The sequence below is a fragment of the Myxocyprinus asiaticus genome, chromosome 11, assembly GCF_019703515.2.
Source record: "Myxocyprinus asiaticus isolate MX2 ecotype Aquarium Trade chromosome 11, UBuf_Myxa_2, whole genome shotgun sequence".
Lineage (NCBI taxonomy): Eukaryota > Metazoa > Chordata > Actinopteri > Cypriniformes > Catostomidae > Myxocyprinus > Myxocyprinus asiaticus.
This window is the reverse complement of record NC_059354.1, coordinates 35379709-35404129: the sequence shown is the minus strand read 5'-3', so window position 1 is coordinate 35404129 and position 24421 is coordinate 35379709. Positions and strand designations below refer to the sequence as shown.

At 39.0% G+C, this 24421-nt stretch overlaps 1 protein-coding gene across 3 annotated transcripts; it reads right to left on the bottom strand.

The window, feature by feature from the left end:
- Nucleotides 1-784: 784 nt before the first annotated feature.
- LOC127448547 (G-protein coupled receptor 161-like) lies at nt 785-23701 on the bottom strand. Of its 3 annotated transcripts, none has more exons than XM_051711177.1 (6): nt 23118-23694; nt 13379-13787; nt 10567-11285; nt 10340-10447; nt 4370-4486; nt 785-3005 (listed from the first exon to the last, which is right to left on the bottom strand). In XM_051711177.1, the coding sequence occupies exons 2-6, from the start codon at nt 13738-13740 to the stop codon at nt 2722-2724; spliced, it is 1590 nt and encodes a 529-aa protein (XP_051567137.1). In that variant the 5' UTR covers nt 13741-13787; nt 23118-23694; the 3' UTR covers nt 785-2721. The 3 variants fall into 3 exon arrangements, 2 of the variants coding, with proteins under 2 accessions (XP_051567137.1, XP_051567136.1); XM_051711176.1 differs by having other exon boundaries at nt 23215-23693; XR_007898549.1 differs by having other exon boundaries at nt 2974-3005; nt 4370-5727; nt 10342-10447; nt 23215-23701.
- Between the last annotated feature and the right edge of the window lie 720 nt (nt 23702-24421).

Genomic DNA, 24421 nt, shown 5'->3' with positions numbered 1-24421 from the left:
AGCTCTTGCATTTGTGTATGCGTCCTTGTGAAGTGTTTCTGGTGTAAGATTCCATAAGAATGACTGGTCAACAGGCTGCTTTAAAAGGAGCTGTACGCACTTTTAGCCGTACTAAATTCCAAGAGACTGAGCCGTTTAATTAGCCATGCCCCCTCTTTCCAAAACCCTGCACAACAAAGATACTGTTGAGACGGACACAGAGCAGAAGGGCAGCATTAGTGCATGTTCCCACAGTGGTCAAACACAACCCTAACAACTATTATGAATAGTTCACCCAAAAATGAAAGGTTTCTCATAATTTACTCAACCTCATGCCATCCCAGATGTGTATGACTTTCTTCTGCAGAACACAAACGAAGATCTTTAGAAGAATATCTCAGCTCTGTTGGTCCATTCAAAAATTTTGAACATCAAAAAGCACAAAGGCAGCATAAAATTAACCCATGCAACCCTTTTTTTTTAACTATAAATCTCCTCTTTCAAACAGCCCTTCTAAGTGCTCTTCTCTCCTAAGAGTTCTTCTTTGTTTATGGCGATTCACATTCTTCATGGATATCGCCACCTACTGGGCAAGAAAGAAAATTTAAAGTAAAAAAGGACTTTTGATCTGTTTATCACCCACACTTATCAAATCGCTTCTAGACATGGATTTAACCACTGGAGCCATATGAATTACTTGTATGCTGCCTTTGTGCTTTTTTGAGCTTCAATGTATGTTTTGGCATTGTGTAGACCTACAGAGCCGCTATATGATTGCACAATGATTGACAGGCAAAAGCGCCAAAGCCCGCAGACAAATTTGTTTGTGGTTTAGAGCCTAGATCTGTCACAGAGACCGGTGTGATATCTCAGGGATATCTTTTAGGGAGTAGGAAGCTTTTCTGCAGACCACCCCCAAAATAAAAATTATTATATATAAATATTCACTTACAGCACCTTAAATGATCCTGTGTTTTCAGAGTATACAAAATAAAATCAAGGTAGTAAGAGCACGTGAGAAGTCACTGATGAACTTTACATAAACTCTTGAAATACAATCGTACCATTGTACAAAAATGACTTAAATTGTGACACTGCAGGTGTAGCAACCATATTGCCCTTGCTTTCCAACACTACTAGATTCAGCCAAAGACTTGGCATATGGTTGTAATCTTTTCCACTGAAAAATATTGATATTTAACAATAATGTGCCTTTTTTTAAGGGGCTTTCTCGCTTTTATTAACTTCAGGTTTATCATTTACATACAGTACATAATTCTCCTATGGTCCATTCAATAACAAAGCAAATGTTTTAAGCATAGCCTGGAAAAAGTCCTCCGCAAGATCATTTGGTATACATTTTATGCCATTCTTCAACTTGAACTTAATGGCACTTTTATATTAATAAACCTGAACTTGAAATTGGAGAGGATATCCTTTAACATGGATCTCCTTTCTCTTGGAAAATAATTCCATACATAAGTCAGTATGTAATTACTACACAGCTATAAAATGGAGTGGTTACAGCTTCCTTGTAAGAAAAGAGTAAACATAATACACATAGCACCCAATAGTGGTAAGATAACTGACAATATATTAGGTCCTTACATGATTTTCACAGCATCCTTTGTAACTTTACAAAAAATAACTTAATCTGGTGAATGACAGTTAGGCTAGTACCTGACCTTTCCATTTCAGTTTTTCTCGATCGATTTTACACATTTCTCCAAACTATAATTCATGCTCTCAAAACAATGCACACATAGCATTTTAAGTGATAGACACACAACTCTACCATTGAAATAACACTTTTATCATAAAAATCCACAATAAATACCTTTTTCCATGTGTTTTTTTCTAATTTATCTGAATTTCTATTTCTTTTTTACAGCTTTTCCTCTGGAAAGAGGATGAGGAAGTTTAATGTGATTCATAACATGATCAATTAGAGGGACTATCAGATCATCTGAGCCTCTTCTGTGTCTTTACTCTTCCACCCTGCTGTCCTCTTTCTCTCTGCTCACCATCATTACACCATCTCCATTTGGTCTTTCCTCAACTCTTTCAATGCTCACTCCTGAAAGAGTTGAGAAAACCTTCCCATTTCCTCAACATTTCTTCCTCCTATTTCCTCTTCCTTCAACTTTACCTCTTCTCAGTTTGCACCTCTTTGTCTTGTTCTTCCTCTTCTTCCCTATTTAATTTTCATATTTGACCCATTTTATAGATAGCAATGTCATGATAGTTGTGTGAAAATTTTAGTCAATTGCATTTCCTTTGCTGTGTGCATTACTAACACAGCAGATATCCATATAAAGGGATTTGACAAACTGATGTGCATTTGAGAATATGGCTTTAATTTAGTTGTCTGTGTTAACTGTTTTGAAAGCATAAATCTTGGATCAGAGAAATCTTTGTGTAGTGTTTTGAGAAAATCAAGGAAAATGTACAGTTTGTTTAGGACAATTACAAAGTGTTCAGATTGCTGTGTTAATTGTTTTGAGAGCAGTGACTTGAGTTTGGAGAAATGTGTAAAATACTGTAGATTGGCAAAAACTGTAAAGGTACATCCTCTTCACAGTCATTGCAAGTCTTTGTTCACACCAGTGAATACTCCCAAGTATTTTACCTAGTATGTTAATTACACAAACCACATGGTGTAAACATTTCATTGACGTTCTGTACCTTCAAGGCTGCAGATTATGCAATGGCCTGGTCCATTAGGGTCATTGAGTCAAGGGACTACATAATAGTATCTACTATTTTTTCATGAAGCGCCTCTTCCTCCTCCTCCTCATCATCTTTAACAATTCCTTCATCGATACTTTCCATCCTTAGTCTCTGTCCATCCAAATATCGGGGACCTCTCTGTGTATTCCATACTGTAAACAGGCTGGTGGGTATTTGAGTACATTCCCCAAAGAGTTGAAGCTTGGCATCATTCTCTATAGCCCTAGCCAGAGAAGATGCAAAGCTGTCCAAAGACTTGTGGATGTCTGCTGTCACTTGTACCGTTGAGGGATCACCTTGAGAAAGATGGAAGCATGAAAACATGGGCAAAATTTTGACATCTTAAAAGGGATAGTTCACCTAAAAATGAAAATTCTCATAGTTTACTCACCCTCATGCCATCCCAGATGTACATGACTTCCTTCCTTCAGCAGAACACAAAAGATTTTTAGAAAAATATCTCAGCTCTGTAGTTCCATGCAATGCAAGTGAATGATGATCAGACCTTTGTAGCTCCAAAAATCACAAAGGAAACATAAAAGAATCCATAAGACTCCATTGTTTAACTCCATATCTTCAGAAGCAATATAATAGGTGTGGGTGAGAAACAGAACCATATTAAGTCCTTCGTTACATGAAATCTCCACTTTCACTTTCAGATGTAAAAGTGAAAGTGGAGATTTAGAGTAAAAAAGGACTTAAATTTTGATCTGTTTCTCACCCACACCTATTTTATTTTCTGAAGATATGGAGTTAAACAACGGAGTCTTATGGATTACTTTTATGTTTCCTTTGTGATTTTTGGAGCTACAAAAGTCTGATCACATTTGCATTGTATGGAACTACAGAGCTGAGATATTCTTCTAAAAATCTTTGTTTGTGTTCTGCTGAAGAAAGACACACATCTGCGATGGCATAAGGGGGGTAAATTATGAGAATTTTCATTTTTGGGTGAACTATCCCTTTAACATGACACTTCTTCATCCTCAAATTAAAGGAATGTTCGGTGTTCAAAACAAGATAAAACATTTTGGCTCATCCATCTATAAAAAGCAAAAATGGCATTTATAGTAATGCATTGTAAGCCTATGAGTTGAAGCATTTCAGATGGAGGTCTTAAAACGGAAACATGATGCTTTTATATTTGTTAAAGTGCTTCTATTTATTATTCTATACAAATTGTGAGACTATTGTTTAAGGTGGATGAACTTCCAGTTATGTGTTACCAATGCAATTCCTGTGTGTGCATTTTTCTATATGTAAATGGCCCCTTTCTGGTATCCTTGTGCATATCATGTGAATGTTACTGGGTTTACCGACTTAACATAGTCATGACAGGAGTCGAAAGACTGGATATAACTCAGCACAGCGTAATAATGCGATTTTGTCACACTAGTCTCATGTTAACTCACATCTTCAAACAGAATCACATTGTTTTTTGCTTTGACTTTGTACTTGATTGAAGCATTTTTCTACCTAACAAAGAGTAAAGTCACACACTATACAAAATTAATATACAAACTGATTTGGAAAATCCATGTAAATTGAAACAACAATAAATGTGAATCTAAAATACTGAACTACATTCTGGTGTGAGCATCCAATTTTTATATCCTTGGTTTTGTAATAGTGATAGTCATAATAGGACCACATTAGATACCTTTAGGGATGTGATCCACTTGGTCCTCAAATGTGACAGAACTTCTCTTATTGGCTGCACAGTGGGCTGAGTGGGAGGGCTCTGAGGTGTAGCCGTCCAACAGCATGACGTCTGTAGCTAGAGGGTAAATCACAGCAAACATCTTTCAATCAAATATTAGTTTTAACACTGTTCTCCACCACCCACCCACACCAGTCTGGACACTGTGGGAGAGCCACTGAGCTTTGCCGTCTGTCTGTTATGCGATACTCATGGGCTCTGAGTTTCCCAAAATGGCACAAACTGATAAGTGTGCTAGCCAATGAGCTGTTGATGTAATGCGTAGATTCAGTGTGATTAATTATATAAAATAATTATACGTAAAAAATGTTGTCCCCGGACCTTTATATGCAATTTTGTTTTCAGCATGGGGCAGTAAACGAAACTCCAGTCGGATAGGCAACGCGCAGTTGTACCAGGTTAAAGACAGCACTGAATGAGGACGTTCAAACACAGCTGGACAGAGCACAATTCTGAATGCAGGGCTCTTGAGATGCGTTTTTCTCAATTTTAAACTACGTTTAACTTGATACAGCAATCTAAAAATGTTGTATTTATGATGGAACACTCCAAAAGCATCCTTCTGACAAGTGTTCATTGACGCACAATTAAAAGTCCATATAATAAATCTATCTCGGACAGACTGATGAATTCAATTGCAAAATGATTTGCTGCGTACTGTTGGCTAATGATAGGCTTATGTTCAACAATATGGAAATAAACAATATATTGCCTTCTAAAGCCACTTTTTGTATTGTTTTATCAATGCTTTACTCGTCTGCCACAATAATGTAATGCTTTGTAATTATCTGAATTATGATGCTTATATTTAGTATTATATATATTTGTTCCCTGTCTTAGGTCATTTAGGATCACTACTTTATTTTAAGAATGTGAAATATCGGGCCTGGGTAGCTCAGCGAGTAAAGACGCTGACTACCACCCCTGGAGTCGCGAGTTCGAATCCAGGGTGTGCTGAGTGACTCCAGCCAGGTCTCTTTAAGCAATCAAATTGGCCTGGTTGCTAGGGAGGGTAGAGTCACATGGGGTAACCTCCTCGTGGTCACTTTAATGTGGTTCGCTCTCAGTGGGGCACGTGGCGAGTTGTGCATGGGTGCCGCGGAGAATAGCGTGAAGCCTCCACACGCGCCATGTCTCAGCTGTAACGTGCTCAACAAGCCACGTGATAAGATGCGTGGATTGACAGTCTCAGACGCGGAGGCAACTGAGATTCATCCTCCGCCACACGGATTGAGTCACTACGCCACCATGAGGACTTAGACCGCACTGGGAATTGAGCGTTCCAAATTGGGGAGACAAAAAAAAAAAAAAGAAAAAGTGAAATGTCAGAATAATAGTAGAGAGAATAATTTATTTCAGCTTTTATTTCTTTCATTACATTCCCAGTGGGTTTACATACACTTTGTTAGTATTTGGTAGCATTGCCTTTAAATTGTTTAACTTGGGTCAAACTTTTTGGGTAGCCTTCCACAAGCTTCTCACAATAAGTTGCTGGAATTTTGGCCCATTCTTCCAGACAGAACTGGTGTAACTGAGTCAGGTTTGTAGGCCTCCTTGCTCGCACAAGCTTTTTCAGTTCTGCCCACACATTTTCTATCAGACTGAGGTCAGGGCTTTGTGATGGCCACTCCAATACCTTGATTTTGTTGTCCTTAAGCCATTTTGCCACAACTTTGGAGATATGCTTAGCGTCATTGTCCATTTGGAAGACCCATTTGCGACCGAGCTTTAACTTCCTGGCTGATGTCAATATATCCACATAATTTTCCTTCCTCTTGATGCCATCTATTTTGTGAATTGCACCAGTCCCTCCTTCAGCAAAGCACCCCCAAAACATGCTGCTGCCACCCCCATGCTTCACGGTTGGGATGGTATTTTTCGGCTTGCAAGTCTCACCCTTTTTCCTCCAAACATAACGACGGTCTTTATGGCCAAACAGTTTAATTTTTGCTTCATTAGACCAGAGGACATTTCTCCAAAAAGTAAGATCTTTGTCCACATGTGCACTTGCAATCTGTAGTCTGGCTTTTTTATGGCAGTTTTGGAGCAGTGGCTTCTTCCTTGCTGAGCAGCCTTTCAAGTTATATCGATATACAATAGGACTAGTTTTATTGTGGATATAGATACTTATATTATTCTTCCAGCATCTTCACAAGGTCCAAAACTACGTTCATCTCTAGGAGACAGAATGCGTCTCCTTCCTGAGCTGTATGATGGCTGTGTGGTCCCATGGTGTTTATACTTGCATACTATTGTTTGTACAGATGAACATGGTACCTTCAGGCATTTGTAAATTGCTCCAAAGGATGAACCAGACTTGTGGAGGTCCACAATTTTCTTTCTGAGGTCTTGGCTGATTTCTTTTGATTTTCGCATGATGTCAAGCAAAGAGGCACTGAGTTTGAAGATAGGCCTTGAAATACATCCACAGGTACACCTCCAATTCAGTACACCTCCTATCAGTAGCTAATTGGCCAATTGTCTAAAGGTTTGACATCCTTTTCTGGAATTTTTCAAGCTGCTTCAAGGCACAGTTAACTTAGTGTATGTAAACTTCTGACCCACTGGAATTTTGATTTAGTCAATTAAAAGTGAAACAATCTGTCTGTAAACTATTGTTGGAAAAATTACTCATGTCATGCACAAAACAGATGTCCTAAATGACTTTCCAAAACTATAGTTTGCCAATATTAAATCTGTTGAGTGGTTAAAAAATGAATTTTAAATTACTTCAGCCTAAGAGTATGTAAATTTCTGACTTCAACTGTGTATCTATCTATCTATCTATATATATATATCTCTATCTCTATCTCTCATATATATATATATATATATATATATATATAAAAAAATACTACTTTAAAGCTGATGTAACTTTGTGTTAAAATACTTCTATCCCAGCTTAATATGCTGAGACAACTACAAGTAAGACATTCATAGGATAATTTTCTCGGAAACTATAAGCTCTGTCTTTCTGTGGCGCTTTGAAAATTACTTAGTTTGTTTTGAGAGACCCGCTAAGACCCAAAAAGTGCCCTTCTGAAATGTGTTCATTGACGCGCACTTAAAAAAAAAAGCCCTTATCATAAATCTATCTCGGACAGATTGACGAATTCAATTGCAAAAGTAATTGCTGTGGACTGTAAGCTAATGATAGGCTTATGTTCAACAATATGGAAATAAACAATATATTGCCTTCTAAAGCCACTTTTTGTATTGTTTTATCAATGCTTTACTCGTCTGCAACAAAAATGTAATGCATTGTAATTATCTGAATTATTACGCTTATATTTAGTATTATACATATACACACACACGCACACACACAGTATTTACTGTATATATAAACTCAGCAAAAAAAAAAAACGTCCCTTTTTCAGGACACTGTATTTTAAAGAATTTTGTAAAAATCCAAATAACTTTACAGATCTTTATTGAAAAGGGTTTAAACAGTGTTTTCCATGCTTGTTCAATGAACCATAAACAATTATTGAACATGCACCTGTGGAACGGTCATTAAGACACTAACAGCTTACAGACGGTAGGCAATTAAGGACACTAAAGAGACCTTTCTACTGACTCTGAAAAACACCAAAAGAAAGAGCCCAGGGTCCCTGCTCATCTGCGTGAACATGCCTTAGGCATGCTGCATGGAGGAATGAGGACTGCAGATGTGGCCAGGGCAATAAATTGCAATGACCGTACTGTGAGACAACTAAGACAGTGCTACAGGGGGACAGGAAGGACAGCTGTTCGTCCTTGCAGTGGCAGACCACGTGTAACAACACCTGCACAGGATTGGTACATCCGAATATCACACCTGCGGGACAGGCACAGGATGGCAACAACAACTGCCTGAGTTACACCAGGAACGCACAATCCCTCCATCAGTGCTCAGACTGTCCGCAATAGGCTGAGAGAGGCTGGACTGAGGGCTTGTAGGCCTGTTGTAAGGCAGGTCCTTACCAGACATCACCGGCAACAATGTCGCCTATGGGCAAAAACCCACCTTCGTTGGACCAGACAGGACTGGCAAAAAGTGCTCTTCACTGACGAGTCGCGGTTTTGTCACACCAGGGGTGACAGTAGGACTCACGTTTATCGTCGTAGGAATGAGCGTTACACAGAGGCCTGTACTCTGGAGCAGGATCCATTTGGAGGTGGCAGGTCCGTCGTGGTCTGGGGTGGCATCATCAGACTGAGCTTGTTGTCATTGCAGGCAAACTCAATGCTGTGCGTTACAGGGAAGACATCCTCCTCCTCCCTCATGGTGTACCCTTCCTGCAGGTTCATCCTGACATGACCCTCCAGCATGTCAATGCCACCAGCTATACTGCCTGTTCTGTGCGTGATTTCCTGCAAGACAGGGAATGTCAGTGTTCTGCCATGGCCAGCGAAGAGCCCGGATCTCAATCCCATTGAGCACGTCTGGGGCCTGTTGGATCGGAGGGTGAGGGCTACGGCCATTCCCCCCAGAAATGTCCGGGAACTTGCAATTGCCTTGGTGGAAGAGTAGGGTAACATTTCACAGCAAGAACTGGCAAATCTAGTGGAGATTTGAGGAGTCCATGAGGAGGAGATGCACTGCAGATACTGACTGTTACTTTTGTTCAGGGACACATTATTCCATTTCTGTTAGTCACATGTCTGTGAAACTTGTTCAGTTTATGTCTTAGTTATTGAATCTTTTTATGTTCATACAAATATTTACACATGTTAAGTTTGCTGAAAATAAAAGCATTTGAAAGTGAGAGGACGTTTCTTTTTTTGCTGAGTTTATTATACTTTAAAGCTGAAGAATGTAACTTTTTCTGTGTTAAAATACTTTCTTCTATCCTAGCTTAATATGCTGAGACAACTATAAGTAAGACATTCATAGGATAATTTCTCAGAACCTATAAGCTCTGTCTTGCTGTGGCACTTTGAAAATTGCTCTGTTTGTTTGGACTATCTCTTTTTTTGACCAAAGGCAGACAGTGTATTCAGAAAACTGTTTTAAAACATTGTTTGTTTTTGCATTAATGGCACTAGTGGTGCAGAAATTACACACTTTAGCTTTAAACATGACTATTTATAATCTAATCATTATATATTGAATTATTGATGGTCTTTCTCAGCAAAAATTTATTATCATTAATCAATATATATGTATATAAATTCCTTGGATCTAACACCTAAAAATATTCACAGTTAAGCAATATATTTACACTGCTTTTTTCCATACAATGGAAGTAAATGGGGACAGACTGTGTCAATCTTAAAAACTGACAAAAAAGCACCGTAAAATTAGTCCATATGAATTTAGAGCCATAATAGAGTCATATGGCACTATAATTCTTCTGAAGCTAAACAATAGCTTTGTGTGGACAGATCAAAACTTAAGTTCATTATTTACTGAAAACTTTCTACTACATCTCATTTGCTGTCAATACTGTATATATTTTAATATGGCACATCACACAAGTCAATGACATCAATGATGTCAATCGGCATTAGTTTGAAGCATATCTTGTAAATAATAGTGCAGCACCCGTTTGAATATGTGGAAATGTGAATGAGATTTGAGAGCAACTGTGGAGAAGATTTTCAGTGAATAACAGTTCAATTTTCCACATATAACATGTAACAGATAACATAAGTTATCACATGTCTTAAGACGACTGAATATTGCAAAGAAGGTTCCATGTACTGTACTACTATTTTTGCTTTTCTTCTATACATTTTAATAGTATGGGAAAGAGTATCTGGGATATTCTGCTAAACCTCTCTTTTTTGAGGTCCACAGAAGAAAAAATAATATGGGAGTGTTTTCTCCCAAATTTTCTTTTTGGGAGGTGACTGTATTTCTTTAAAACTTATTTTGAACTCTGTGTGATAAACAGAAGTTCTGACTATGTGCCGCTAACATACCAGAGTCTTGCGTGTAGCTGAAGCCAGTGTCTCCTGTGCTGCTGCTACGCCCCAGGAGTTGCCCACCGCCCACTAGCATGGCCGTCAGGTGAGGAGACATCCCCAGATCTATTAAAAAACAAAAAAACTCAGATATTACATCCAAACATCAGGTTACTCCCATACAAAACTGCAGACAAATAATCCTATAAAACTAATGACAGCTGCAGGCACATTAAAACCCTCACCCGTTAACCTGCTGGAGATGCTAAAGAGGCGAGAGGTCCTATGTCGTATAACAAAAGACTCTCTGTAATAGCGATCGCCAAAGCACATGCCCAACAGCTCTTTCCGTACGGTCTTGTTCCACAGCCCATAAATAAGTGGGTGACACACAGCACTGGTAAAGGACAGCCAAGAGACCAATGTCTCCATCTGTGGAGAAACACTGTCTTGACCCCACATTGCTTCAGTGCTAATCACCACCACATACGGACCCCAAGTGGTCAGAAATGTCCCCAGCACTACCAGAATGGTGACAAAGGCCTTGCACTGGCTCCCAGAGTAGATAAGGCTCTTGCGACTACCACTAGATGAGGTGGAAGTATTGGAGTTCTTGCGGCCGTTCTTCTGAGAGCTGGACTCTTCTTGAGCTACCACCACACTACCGCAGTAAACCTTGCGCGCTTTGATGCGGGCCACACGGAAGATGACTCCATAGCAGACCAGCATTGCCACCAAGGGGAGAAGGCAGCACCACATAACCCAGAAGGCAGTATAACTGATCTCTTTGTGCCAAGCCACTGTGCAAGTCCACTTGAAACGGTCAAACTCGAACGAAGACCATCCGAAAAGTGGCGGCAGACATCCGACCAGGGAGTGGAGCCACACGTAAACAATGGCGAGCGCAGCTCGGTTTCCCGTGATTTTCATGGGGTAGTTCATGGGATACAACACAGCATAGTACCTAGAATTAGGAACAGACAGTGATATCAAACATCAGCCTATCTCAAGACACACATGACTAACCAATTAAATGACAAGGGAGGCTTTCTCTAAGATTCGAAATTCACATCACATTGATGCTGACTGAATATAGTCTTTAAGAGTCTCAGATGGGCTAGAGAGTGTGACTTCTAGTTTTGTGTATTGATAGAGCTCAAGCAAAAAAAATTATGTAACTTTTTCAATGTGTATCTTATTTATAAACACAGTGGAAATGTTGAAGACTGGACTTCCAAACGTCATAGTGAACTGCAGGCAGATTACAGCATGGTCTTTGACTTAAGCAGTCAAAACAAGCATGTTTTTGGGCAAGAAGTACCCTAAGTGGCCAAAAGTTTGTGGATACCCACTTCTAATTACCAAGTTTGGGTGATCCAGTAATTCCAGTGAAGAATGGAATAGTTCACCCAAAAATGAAAATTCTGTCATTACTTACCATCATGCCATCCCAGATGTGTATGACTTTCTTTTTTCTACAGAACACAATTGAACATTTTTAGAATATCTCAACTCTCTAGGTCCAAACAATGCAAATGGTGACCAAAACATTGAAACTTCAAAAAGCATATAAAGGCAGCATAAACGTAATCCATAAAACTCCAGTGGTTTAATCCATGTCTTTTGGAGCGATCTAATTGGTTTTGGGTGAGAACGGGCCAAAATGTAACTCCTTTTTCGCGGTACATCTTGCAATTGCAGTCTCCAAGCACGATCACGTTTTCAAGCTCGATTACAGTTCCTAGTGCTTGATGCAAATGCAGAGTGCTAGATGGCACTAAAAAGTGTAATCGAGCTTGAAATCATGGTAGCCAAGGAGACTGCTGATTTATAGTGGATAAAATTTATCAAAGCATTTTGGTCTGTTCACATCCAAAATTGACTGGATTGCTTAGGAAGACATGGATTCAACCACTGAAGTCTTACGGTTACTTTTATGCTGCCTTTATGTGCTTTTTGGAACTTCAAAGTTCTGGTCAACATTCACTTGCATTATTTGGACCTACAGAGCGGAGATATTCTCCTAAATATATTAATTTGTGCTAGAGGTCATCCGATAGTGAATTTTGCCGATACCGATAACTAAGGTGGTGGGAAAGGCCGATAACCAATTAATCGGCCGATAGTTTTTAAAAAACTATTTTTATAATGTCAAAAAAATCGTATTCTTTCCTTACTTTGATGGGCACAGCCAAAGAGTCCTAAATTAAAAAAAAAAAAATCTCAGATGCAGTTTATTGTTCATCCAAAATCACCAGAAAAAAAATGAAGGTTTGGTGCATAATGCAGAACTTTTCAGTATAAACAAGCCCGAAATACACTGGGGACTCTTATTTTATGAAGAAATTAGGAAAAAACTATCAGCAACTATCAGTACAGATTTTTGCTGATATCAATAGTTACAAATAGCAATTATCGGCATCGATTAATCAGTAAAACTGATATATGGTCTACCTCTAATTTGTGTTCTGCAAAAGTCATAGACATCTGGAATGGCATGAGGGTGAGTAAATAATGAGAGCATTTAAATTTTTTGGGTGAACTATTCCTTTAATACTCATACCTACAATTACATTATTGAGAATTGTGTGCTTCTAACTTTGTGGCAACAGTTTGGGAGGAGGTTTTTCCAAAATGACAATGCTACTGTACACAAAGCGAGTTCCATAATGGAATTATTTACTGAGTCTGGGATGAAAGAACTTGAATGGCCTTCACAAAGCCCAGACCTGTACCCCATTGAAACACTGACTCTGAACAAGTAAGTGGGAGTAAATCCTTAAAACTATGTTCCAACATCTTGTAGAAAGCCTTCTCAGAAGAACAGAAGGGAGGACCAACTCCCTGTTAATGCCGATGGTTGTGCATTCAAATGCTCAACAAGTACATATGGGTGTGGTGTTTGGGTGTCCACAACCTTTTGGCCACAAAGTGTGTGTTCTTCATGAACTGAATGATTCAAAAATGTATGAGTGGTCTAAAAAGTCAACAGTCAAGTATATTCACTTATGTATTACTATTGCTGGATCTACAGAATGTGGTAACAAAATGACTGACCTGTCAATGGCTATGGCCCCCAGTGTAAGCATGCTAGATGAGCTGACGAGTAGATGGAGCAATGCTGTGAAGTTGCACCACACCACCCCAAACATCCAATCCCTGCGCACTGCGCTGGACGCAACGAAGGGCAGAGTTAGTACAGAAAGCAGCAAATTGGATAAGGTCAGGCTGAAGACAAACTTGTTGCTGGGTGTCAGTAAGTAGGGCTTCTTATACAGTGTCACCACAATGACCAGGTTCCCCAGACATGCCAGCATGGCTATGATGATGATAGAGACAGACTCCAGGACCACAGCTCCACTGTCGTCCAGGCCGTTAGTGGTGTTGGCCACCGCTGTCCCATTCTTAGTGCCGTTCATTATGGAAGGCTGCAGAGTATCCAAAATTGGACAGACATGCTGACGAACTGTACAGAGATAAAGATGAAACTTAAAAGGGAACGTTCATCCAAAAATGAAAATCATTTACTCGACCTCATGTTATTCCAAACCCGTATGACATTCTTTTTACTGTTGAACAAAAAAGATGTTAGGCAGCTAGACAATCTCAGTCACCATTCACTTTCATTGCATGGAAAGAAGCAGCAATGGAAGTGAATGGTGACTGAGGCTGTCAATCTGTCTAGCATCTTGGTGCAACTTTTAAGAAGTACTTTTAAGTTAGATCAAACCTCTAGCACTCTGAACCTCTTGAATGTTACAAGACGTCAGGAGAAGTGATTTTTTGGTGTGGTGGGTTCATTCCGGGTTGTTCTTGAAAAGCTTTACAAAAACAAGGTGATTTCATCACAAAACCCAGAGGATTACTCACATTAGTTCAATGTGCTTTGTGTTACAGAACTGAGCTGTGAAGACTTCTGAGACCATCTGTGCTCATATGCTATATATAAGAATCCTACACATTCTTAAGTGACAACTAGAACAGAAAATAAGCTTGATATAGTGTTGTCAAAAGTACTGGTACTTCGGTACCAAGTTGGTACTAAAATAAAAAAAGATGTAACGATACCACTGTTTCAGCAGTACCGGTGTTCTGTCGAAGTCTGTTCCCCCTATGTTTCCCCTTAGGTTAGTGTTCCCTGTAGTGCCATTAAACATTAAACACAAGGGGAACAGACTTCGACACTAACCTAAGGGGAAACATAGGGGGAACAGACTTCCGACACTAACCTTAAGGGGAAACATAGGGGGAACAGACTTCCGACACTAACCTTAAGGGGAAACATAGGGGGAACAGACTTCCGACACTAACCTTAAGGGGAAACACAGGGGGACAGGCTTCGACAGTGCCATTTAACATATGGGGGAACAGACTTCGACACTAACCTTAAGGGGAAACACAGGGAAAACAGACTTCGACACTAACCTAAGGGGAAACACAGGGGGACAGGCTTCGACAGTGCCATTTAACACATGGGGGAACAGACTTCGACACTAACCTTAAGGGGAAACACAGGGAAAACAGACTTCGACAATAACCTAAGGGGAAACATAGGGGGAACAGACTTCAACAAAGGGGAAACATAGAGGGAAGTGGAACAGACTACCGACACTAACCTTAAGGGGAAACATAGGGGGAACAGACCTCAACACTAACCTTAAGGGGAAACACAGGGGGAGCAGACTTCGACACTAACCTAAGGCGAAAAATAGGGGGAACAGACTTCAACAAAGGGGAAACATAGGGGGAACAGACTTCGACACTATCCTTAAGGGGAAACATAGGGGGAACAGACTTCGACACTATCCTTAAGGAGATACATAGAGGGAACAGACTTCAACAGTGCCATTTAACATATGGGGGAACAGACTTCGACACTAACCTTAAGGGGAAACAGACTTCGACACTAACCTAAGGCGAAACATAGGGGGAACAGACTTCGACACTAACCTAAGGCGAAACATAGGGGGAACAGACTTCGACACTAACCTTAAGGGGAAACAGACTTCGACACTAACCTAAGGCGAAACATAGGGGGAACAGACTTCGACACTAACCTAAGGCGAAACATAGGGGGAACAGACTTCGACACTAACCTAAGGGGAAACATAGGGAGAACAGACTTCGACACTAACCTTAAGGGGAAACAGGGAGAACAGACTTCAACACTAACCTTAAGGTGAAACAGACTTCGACACTAACCTAAGGGGAAACATAGGGAGAACAGACTTCGACACTAACCTTAAGGGAAAACAGGGAGAACAGACTTCAACACTAACCTTAAGGTGAAACAGACTTCGACACTAACCTTAAGGGGAAACACAGGGGTAATAGACTTCGACACTAACCGAAGGCGAAACATAGGGGGAACAAACTTCAACAAAGGGGAAACATAGGGGGAACAGACCTCGACACTAACCTTAAGGGGAAACATAGGAGTTTGTTGAACAGACTTCAACAAAGGGGAAACATAAGGGGAACAGACTTCGACAGAACACCGGCAGTACCGAGCACTGACTCTGTCCGCTACCAGTGCGCAGTATGGCACATGACAGCTTTAAAATGCTCACAGGCTTAATTTGAACGTGTTCTCTGTTACTCCTTTTACACCGAAATGGACAATTAATCCAAGTGATGTGTCCAAATGTGATTTATTAAACCACTGAAGGCTGCAATCTTAGCGTGGATGAGCTGCGCACTTTAAATGAATGTAAATCCGATCGCTCATACACTGGAAACTCCACAGACATTGAGAATCATTCACGTTGTTTGAGATGACAAAGCAGAGCATTAATCCACTGTGAACCACACAGCACATGTAAACTATATATAATTAAATCACAGCATTTGCACTTTAATCTCAACTCAACTTTATTTATATAGCATTTAAAACAACAGAGTTGACCAAAGTGCTTCACAATAATACAATTTAAAACATAACATTTCAAAATTACCACATACACAAACACCAGTAGTCTATAATACAAACACTCCAAAACTGTGTCCTACATTTCATTTGACAGACTCAAAGGACAGTGTGAACAGATTTTCAGACGTGACTTAAGTCTTCAATGATAACACCGTGCTGTGTCGCAAACTGTTTATCCAAAAAAGTGAAGCTTCTGGCAAAATACACGTCATAATAAAAGCACGATTCAAAATAAAAGCTAGATGCTTGAAACTGAAGAAATTAAATAAATTGAATAAAATAATAATGTATGTAGTAATAATAATAATAATAATAATAATAACAACAATAATTAATAAATGTATCACAAGCAAGACAGATGTTGATAAAGGTTTGGCAAAAAAAAATGCAATGACGTTAAAAAGTTTTATTTTCACTCATTAAAAGTTAAGAATGAATTGATTAGACACCATTTTGATGATTAAATTAAACTTTAAAACATGTTCTGGAAAATAAAAATATTTATTAAACTATAATTTTTTTAATAATTATTAAAAATAACTAAACTTGTGTTCAATAGCACATTATCATATTAGCATATTTTTGCTGTGGTATCAAAATTGGTATCGAGAACCATGAAATTTGACTGGTATCGGTACCGACTACTGAAATTTTAGTATCGTGACAACACTAGCTTGATATTTCACATCAACAATATTATAAAAGACAACTTATGCAAGCTCTCCACTTAAAACATAAACTACAACACATAGAGACTGTATCACCTAGATATCACATAGAGACTGTGTCTGTTCCCCGAACAACCAAACACAAAACCCTCACTAAATCATTTAGAAAAAATCTGATTGAAGGTAAAACTTGAAAATAACAAAAAAATAAATAAATAAAGATAAACATTAGATCTCTTTCTACCAAAGAACTAATTGTAAATGAAATTATTACAGATCATATTTTGGATGCACTCTGTTTGACTGAAACCTGGCTTAAACTGGATGAATATATTAGTTTAAATGAATCTACTCCCCCAGATTATTGTTATAAACAGTGTTGCTGCAATTTACAGTGAAGTTTGTGGTGTTACTCAGAGGACAGGATATAAGTTTAAGTCTTTTGAACTAATAATGCTTAATGTGACACTGTCAGATACAATTTTAAAAAAATCTGTCATCTTTTGCACTTGCTACAGTATATAGATCACCTGGGCTGTATTCTGATTTCCTTGGTGAATTTGCAAATTTTCTATCAGATTTAGTAGTTACTGTGGAGAGAGCTTTAATTGTTGGTGACTTCAACATTCACATAGATAATGAAAATGACACATTGGGATTAGCATTTAATCGATATTCTAAACTCTCTTGGAGTCAGACAAAATGTGACAGGACCAACTCATCGCCATAATCATACGCTAGACTTAATTCTGTCATATGGATTTGGTATTGATACTTTAGAAATTCTGCCGCAGAGCGATGACATCTCAGATCATTACCTCGTCTCTTGTATGCTGCGATCAGCTAATATTTCTCAATCTACACCATGCTATTGTTCAGGTAGAACAATTTTTTTGGCCAATAAAGATAGATTAACTAATAATCTTCCAGATTTCTCTCATATACTCAGTAAGCCAAAAAGTCTAGAAGAACGAAGTAATATCAGAAAATATAAAGTCCTCTCTAGCACTTTTGATAGTGTCCCCCCCGATTAAAACAATTAAAGAAAAACGCCCCGCACCATAGTACAATGATCACACTCATGCTCTTAGAGCAGCTTGGAAAATGGAGCGCAAGTAAAAGAATACAAAATTAGAGTTATTTCGTGGTGCATGGAAGGATAGTGTCTGTAGCTACAGACAGGCACTAAAAGCTGCCAGGTCAGCATATTTTAGCAAACTCATAAAAAATAACCACAACAATCCTAGGCATTTATTCAGTACTGTGGCTAAATTGGTTAGGAATAAAGCCTCGACTGAACCAGATATTCCGTCGCAGCACAATAGTAATGACTTCATGAATTTCTTTACTGATAAAATCGAAATAATCAGAAATAAAATTGGAATTATGCAATCGTCTGTCACAGTACCACAGAAAACATTATCTCATAATTTTCCTCACGAGCAACTTCAATCATTCGCTGTCATAGGTCATGAAGAGCTAACAAAACATATCGAAACATCAAAAGCCACAACATGTATGTTAGATCCAATACCAACTAAGCTCTTAAGAGATATTCCCTGTAATATCAGAACCTCTTCTTAATATTATTAACTCCTTGATATCGTTAGGACATGTCCCAAAAAACTTCAGAATGGCAGTTATCAAACAGCTTATTAAGAAGCCACAGCTTGATCCTTGAAATATAGACCAATTTAAAATCTCCCGTTTATGTCGAAAATACTAGAAAAGGTAGTGTCCTCCCAACTATGTTCATTTCTACAGAGAAATAGTATATTTGTATGTATGTGTGTGTATATTATATATATATGTGTGTGTATGTATATATTATATATATATATATATATATATATATATATATATATATATATATATATATATACACACACACACACACACACAGTTGTGCTAAAAATTTTGCATACCCTGGCAGAAATTGTGAAATTTTGGCATTGATTTTGAAAATATGACTGATCATGCAAAAAAAACAAACCGTCTTTTATTTAAGGATAGTGATCATATGAAGCCATTTATTATCACATAGTTGTTTGGCTCCATTTTTAAATCATAATGATAACAGAAATCACCCAAATGGCCCTGATCAAAGTTTACATACCCTTGAATGTTTGGCCTTGTTACAGACTCACAAGGTGACACACACAGGTTTAAATGGCAATTAAAGTTTAATTTCCCACACCTGTAGCTTTTTAAATTGCAATTAGTGCCTGTGTATAAATAGTCAATGAGTGGATGCACTGAGCAGGCTAGATACTGAGCCATGGGGAGCAGAAAAGAACTGTCAAAAGACCTGCGTAACAAGGTAATGGAACTTTATAAAGATGGAAAAGGATATAAAAAGTTATCCAAAGCCTTGAAAATGCCAGTCAGTACTGTTCAATCACTTATTAAGAAGCGGAAAATTCGGGGATCTCTTGATACCAAGCCAAGGTCAGGTAGACCGAGAAAGATTTCAGCCACAACTGCCAGAAGAATTGTTCGGGATACAAAGAAAAATCCACAGGTAACCTCAGGAGAAATACAGGCTGCTCTGGAAAAAGACGGTATGGTTGTTTCAAGCACAATACGACGATACTTGAACAAAAATGAGCTCCATGGTCGAGTTGCCAGAAAGAAGCCTTTACTGTGCCAATGCCACAAAAAAGCCTGATTACAATTTGCCCGACAACACCTTGACATGCCTCACAGCTTCTGGCACAATGTAATTTGGAGTGACAAGACCAAAATAGAGCTTTATGGTCACAACCATAAGCACTATGTTTGGAGAGGGGTCAACAAGGCCTATAGTGAAAAGAATACCATCCCCACCGTGAAGCATGGTGGTGGCTCACTGATGTTTTGGGGGTGAGTGAGCGCTAAAGGCACGGGGAATCTTGTGAAAATTGATGGCAAGATGAATGCAACATGTTATCAGAAAATACTGGCAGACAACTTGCATTCTTCTGCACGAAAGCTGCGCATGGGACGCTCTTGGATTTTCCAGCACGACAATGACCCTAAGCACAAGGCCAAGTTGACCCTCCAGTGGTTACAGCAGAAAAAGGTGAAGGTTCTGGAGTGGCCATCCACAAGCTTCGCACAATAAGTTGCTGGAATTTTGGCCCATTCCTCCAGACAGAACTTGTGTAACTGAGTCAGGTTTGTAGGCCTCCTTGCTCACTAGGGCTGGGCGATAAAATGATCTCGATATTTATAAAAAAAAAAAAAATCCACGATATTGATAAGCTTTTGAGCAATTTTCGATATTTTGCCCATGTTCTACATCTAGATGTTCGGGTGCGTGTCGCTAAAAACGCAAGCAGTTAGGCTTTCTCAGACTGCATGAAGTTGCTAACGTTAGCTGCCTTGCTAATGATTAGGCTACACGCCAGTCACCGTGGTCAATTGATTCCAGCCGCATTGCAAGACATCATGATGATCTCATCGCCATCTCATCGTCTCTAGTGAGCAGCGCGACAAAACAACAGTGCTGCGTACACCAGTTTTGATCTTTCTGCGCTGTATTCTTAAATATTTTTCTCTAGCACTGAACACGCTAAATGTATGCCCTGTCCCGCTCCATACATGTTACCTCTTTTCCCCGCATGAGAGTACACGAGGCACCGCATAAGATAACGTGGTACCAAATCACCTTTAGACCATAATGTTTTTTTCCTTCTAAATTTTGCTTTATTAATCAGCATGTTATGAGCCTTTAATAATAAACAAATAGATTTCTGTTCAATTTATGTGAAAATTATTCAGATGCCATCATCTCTAGTATGTATGACCAGGAAAGACAATAAAACTTCTAGCTGGTAGCCTAGTCTTTTTCACTTTAATGAAAATTTAAAAATGGTCCATTCTAATTTTTTTCGAACCCCCCTACAGTATCACTCCTCAGTCACAAGGGCTTCTATGCCCCCCTACTTGGGTATTTGAATGTAAAGAAATATAAAAAAAGATCTAATTTGAAATGTAAAAATATTCAAATACTGGACTGCTGTCATTATGCTTCAAAATTAACAGATGATCTTTTAACATTCATATCCAACTGCACTCAACTGATAAACTCCTAAACTGATAAAGTAAAATATTGTCATATTTTGGTAGAAGATGCCTCAGACCCCACTGCTTTGGCTGTCTCTGAGCTCACAATGCAGTTTAGTAGAGACTATTTTGACTGTTTATGATTTCATTTATTTTTTGATTTTTTCTGCAAAATTGGATATTAATTTTTTTTGTGCAATATGCAAATATGAATGTATATCGTGACAAATATCGATATCCAACGATATGAAAAAGAATATCGTGATAATATTTTTGCCCATATCACCCAGCCCTATGGCTCACACACACTTTTTCAGTTCTGCCCACAAATTTTCTATCGGATTGAGGTCAGGGCTTTGTGATGGCCACTCCAATACCTTGACTTTGTTGTCCTTAAGCCATTTTGCCACAACTTTGGAGGTATGCTTGGGGTCATTGTCCATTTGGAAGACCCATTTGCAACCAAGCTTTAATTTCCTGGCTGATGTCTTGATATGTTGCTTCAATATATCCATATAATTTTCCTTCCTCATGATGCCATCTATTTTGTGAAGTGCACCAGTCCCTCCTGCAGCAAAGCACCCCCACAACATGATGCTGCCACCCCCATGCTTCACGGTTGGGATGGTGTTCTTTGGCTTGCAAGCCTCACCCTTTTTCCTCCAAACATAACAATGGTCAATATGGCCAAACAGTTAAATTTTCGTTTCATCAGACCAGAAGATATTTCTACAAAAAGTAAGATCTTTGTCCCCATGTGCACTTGCAAACTGTAGTCTGGCTTTTTTATTGCGGTTTTGGAGCAGTGGCTTCTTCCTTGCTGAGCAGCCTTTCAGGTTATGTCGATATAGGACTCGTTTTACTGTGGATATAGATACTTGTTTACCTGTTTCCTCCAGCATCTTTGCAGTTGTTCTGGGATTGATTTGCACTTTTCGCACCAAACTACATTCATCTCTAGGAGACAGAACATGTCTCCTTCCTGAGCAGTATGATGGCTGCGTGGTCCCATGGTGTTTATACTGCATACTATTGTTTGTACAGATGAACGTTGTACCTTCAGGCGTTTGGAAATTGCTCCGAAGGATGAACCAGACTTGTGGAGGTCCATAACTTTTTTCTGAGGTCTTTGCTGATTTCTTTTGATTTTCCCATGATGTCAAGCAAAGAGGCACTGAGTTTGAAGGTAGGCCTTAAAATACATCCACAGGTGCACCTTCAATTCAGTACACCTCCTATCAGAAGCTAATTGGCTAACTGTCTAAAGGCTTGACATGATTTTCTGGAATTTTCCAAGCTGCTTAAAGGCACAGTTAACTTAGTGTATGTAGACTTCTGACCCACTGGAATTGTGATATAGTCAATTAAAAGTGAAATAATCTGTCTATAAACAATTGTTGGATAAATTACTCGGGTCATGCACAAAGTAGATGTCCTAAACGACTTGCCAAAACTATAGTGTGCTAATATTAAATCTGTGGAGTGGTTAAAAAATGAGTTAATGACTTCAACACAAGTGTATGTAAACTTCTGACTTCAGCTGTGTGTGTGTGTGTGTGTGTGTGCGTGTGTACACACACACACACACACACACTTTCTGGCTGTCAAATTAGTGGAACATGTCCATGATGATGATGATGATTAACTACATTAGTGGTTACTCTGCTTGGATACCTGTGAAATTGTGGATAAATGACGTCATACATCCACTAAACCCACCTTATGATCAGTTGCTTTAAAGTAATTTAAAGAATGGCTGAGAAAAGTTAAGTTAGTTCTGAGAACAGGTAAACATTGTTTGTTTGCAGATATCACTTAGTTTGATATTATGCAATCTAATGCAATCAATTTTATACAGTTTAAGAGTGGCGTAAATATCCAAATACTAATTTGGACCACTGTATATGGACCTGTCATGCCTCTCCAAATAACTGATTACCATGCACGTCAAACGAACAATCACAGCAATGTGATCAGCAAAACGGCTGGCAAACCACTCGGCAGAGAGAAGCACACAGATTTATTTCCACCAAAAATCCAAACTACTGCGACATTTTTTGTATTGCACTAAAATATATAGGCTAAACACCATCCTTCGCATCCAAAATGTATAGTTTAGCATAATGAAAGGAAGGTAAAAATACGAACTCACCAGACTCCAGGCCAGGCTATATCCCGAGAACTAGTAACTTTCTCCTTCTGGCTTTGTTAATGAACGGCGACTAACTTTAATTCGAAAACTTTCTCACCTTCTGCAATATGTTGGAGATCCTTCTCACGTTCGCATGGAAGAAGACGCGTTCCGAAACGGGACGCTTGAAGTTAAGTTGAACGTAGCTACAAAGTATCAAATGATCCCATTGATATTTTATTTGTAGCGGTCGATCGGCGGTGAAAAAAAGAGGAGCTGTCCTGACGTCACAATGGCGTCGGAACGCCGTCTTGAAAACTTCCCTCCATCTCTCGCTACAGCTGCAGTCAACTGGGTGGTCTTAGGCTTGTTTCATTCTGTCCGACAGAACATTCCGCCCCGGTTATCAATGGGAAGACAGTAATTCATTTGAATGGGAAAGCTCTACATACTTTAAATTGTCTTGCACTCTGGCTTGTTTTTCATTTCATAAATGATTTTGAGCCAGTATTGTAGTGTTTTGTAAAAGTGTATAAGGAAAATGGCTATTAGATCTTGTAATAGTATTACTAATATGAGATTGATAGATAAGTGCCAAATGTAGACATCTTTACGCCAATGGGTGGCGACAAATTTGAAATACTCCAGAGTGCAGTCTGGACGATGGGGCGGGGCGACACATGTAGCTCCGCCCACATCTGATTTCATTGGTTTATACATCAGAGCTTATTGTATGGTGTAAGGTGTTGAGAAGTATTATGCTTTAAGCTTAGCGTACACTAGGGGAGACTAGTCTCTGGTTTTATGAGGACATACATCATTATGTCTGTGTATTACTGAATGATAATAAAGCTCAAAAAGTAAACGAAGAGAAAGAAAACGCTGAAAACCGGCGCACATCTTCTCTTAATTATAAGCAAATCTGATGTTCAGAGCAGAATTATTTTAGTGCAGATTCTAATGTACGTGCATGCCTCTCAGATCTGTCCCTCATGTTGATATCAGACAAGTTTTTGTGCATGTCCATGCATTCGCCAATTTTCCGATTGTGTGGTTATTTCCCTTTTAAAACCTCATGTAACTGGCAAATTGTATACTTATTATGCAGCGCTCTGCTGCTGTGGCACAATTTAGCAGATTTAGGCAAGGGCGACATGGGCAGCTGTCCAGGGCGGCATCTTGCCGGGGGTGGCACAGGATGTAATGCAAATTAACTTGGATATAATCAGGGTGAGTAAATAATGAGAAAATGTTCATTTTTGGGAGAACTATCCCTTTAAGGGAAATTAGCTTTTTTTTCTGTTCACAAAGTGTATCATAAAGAC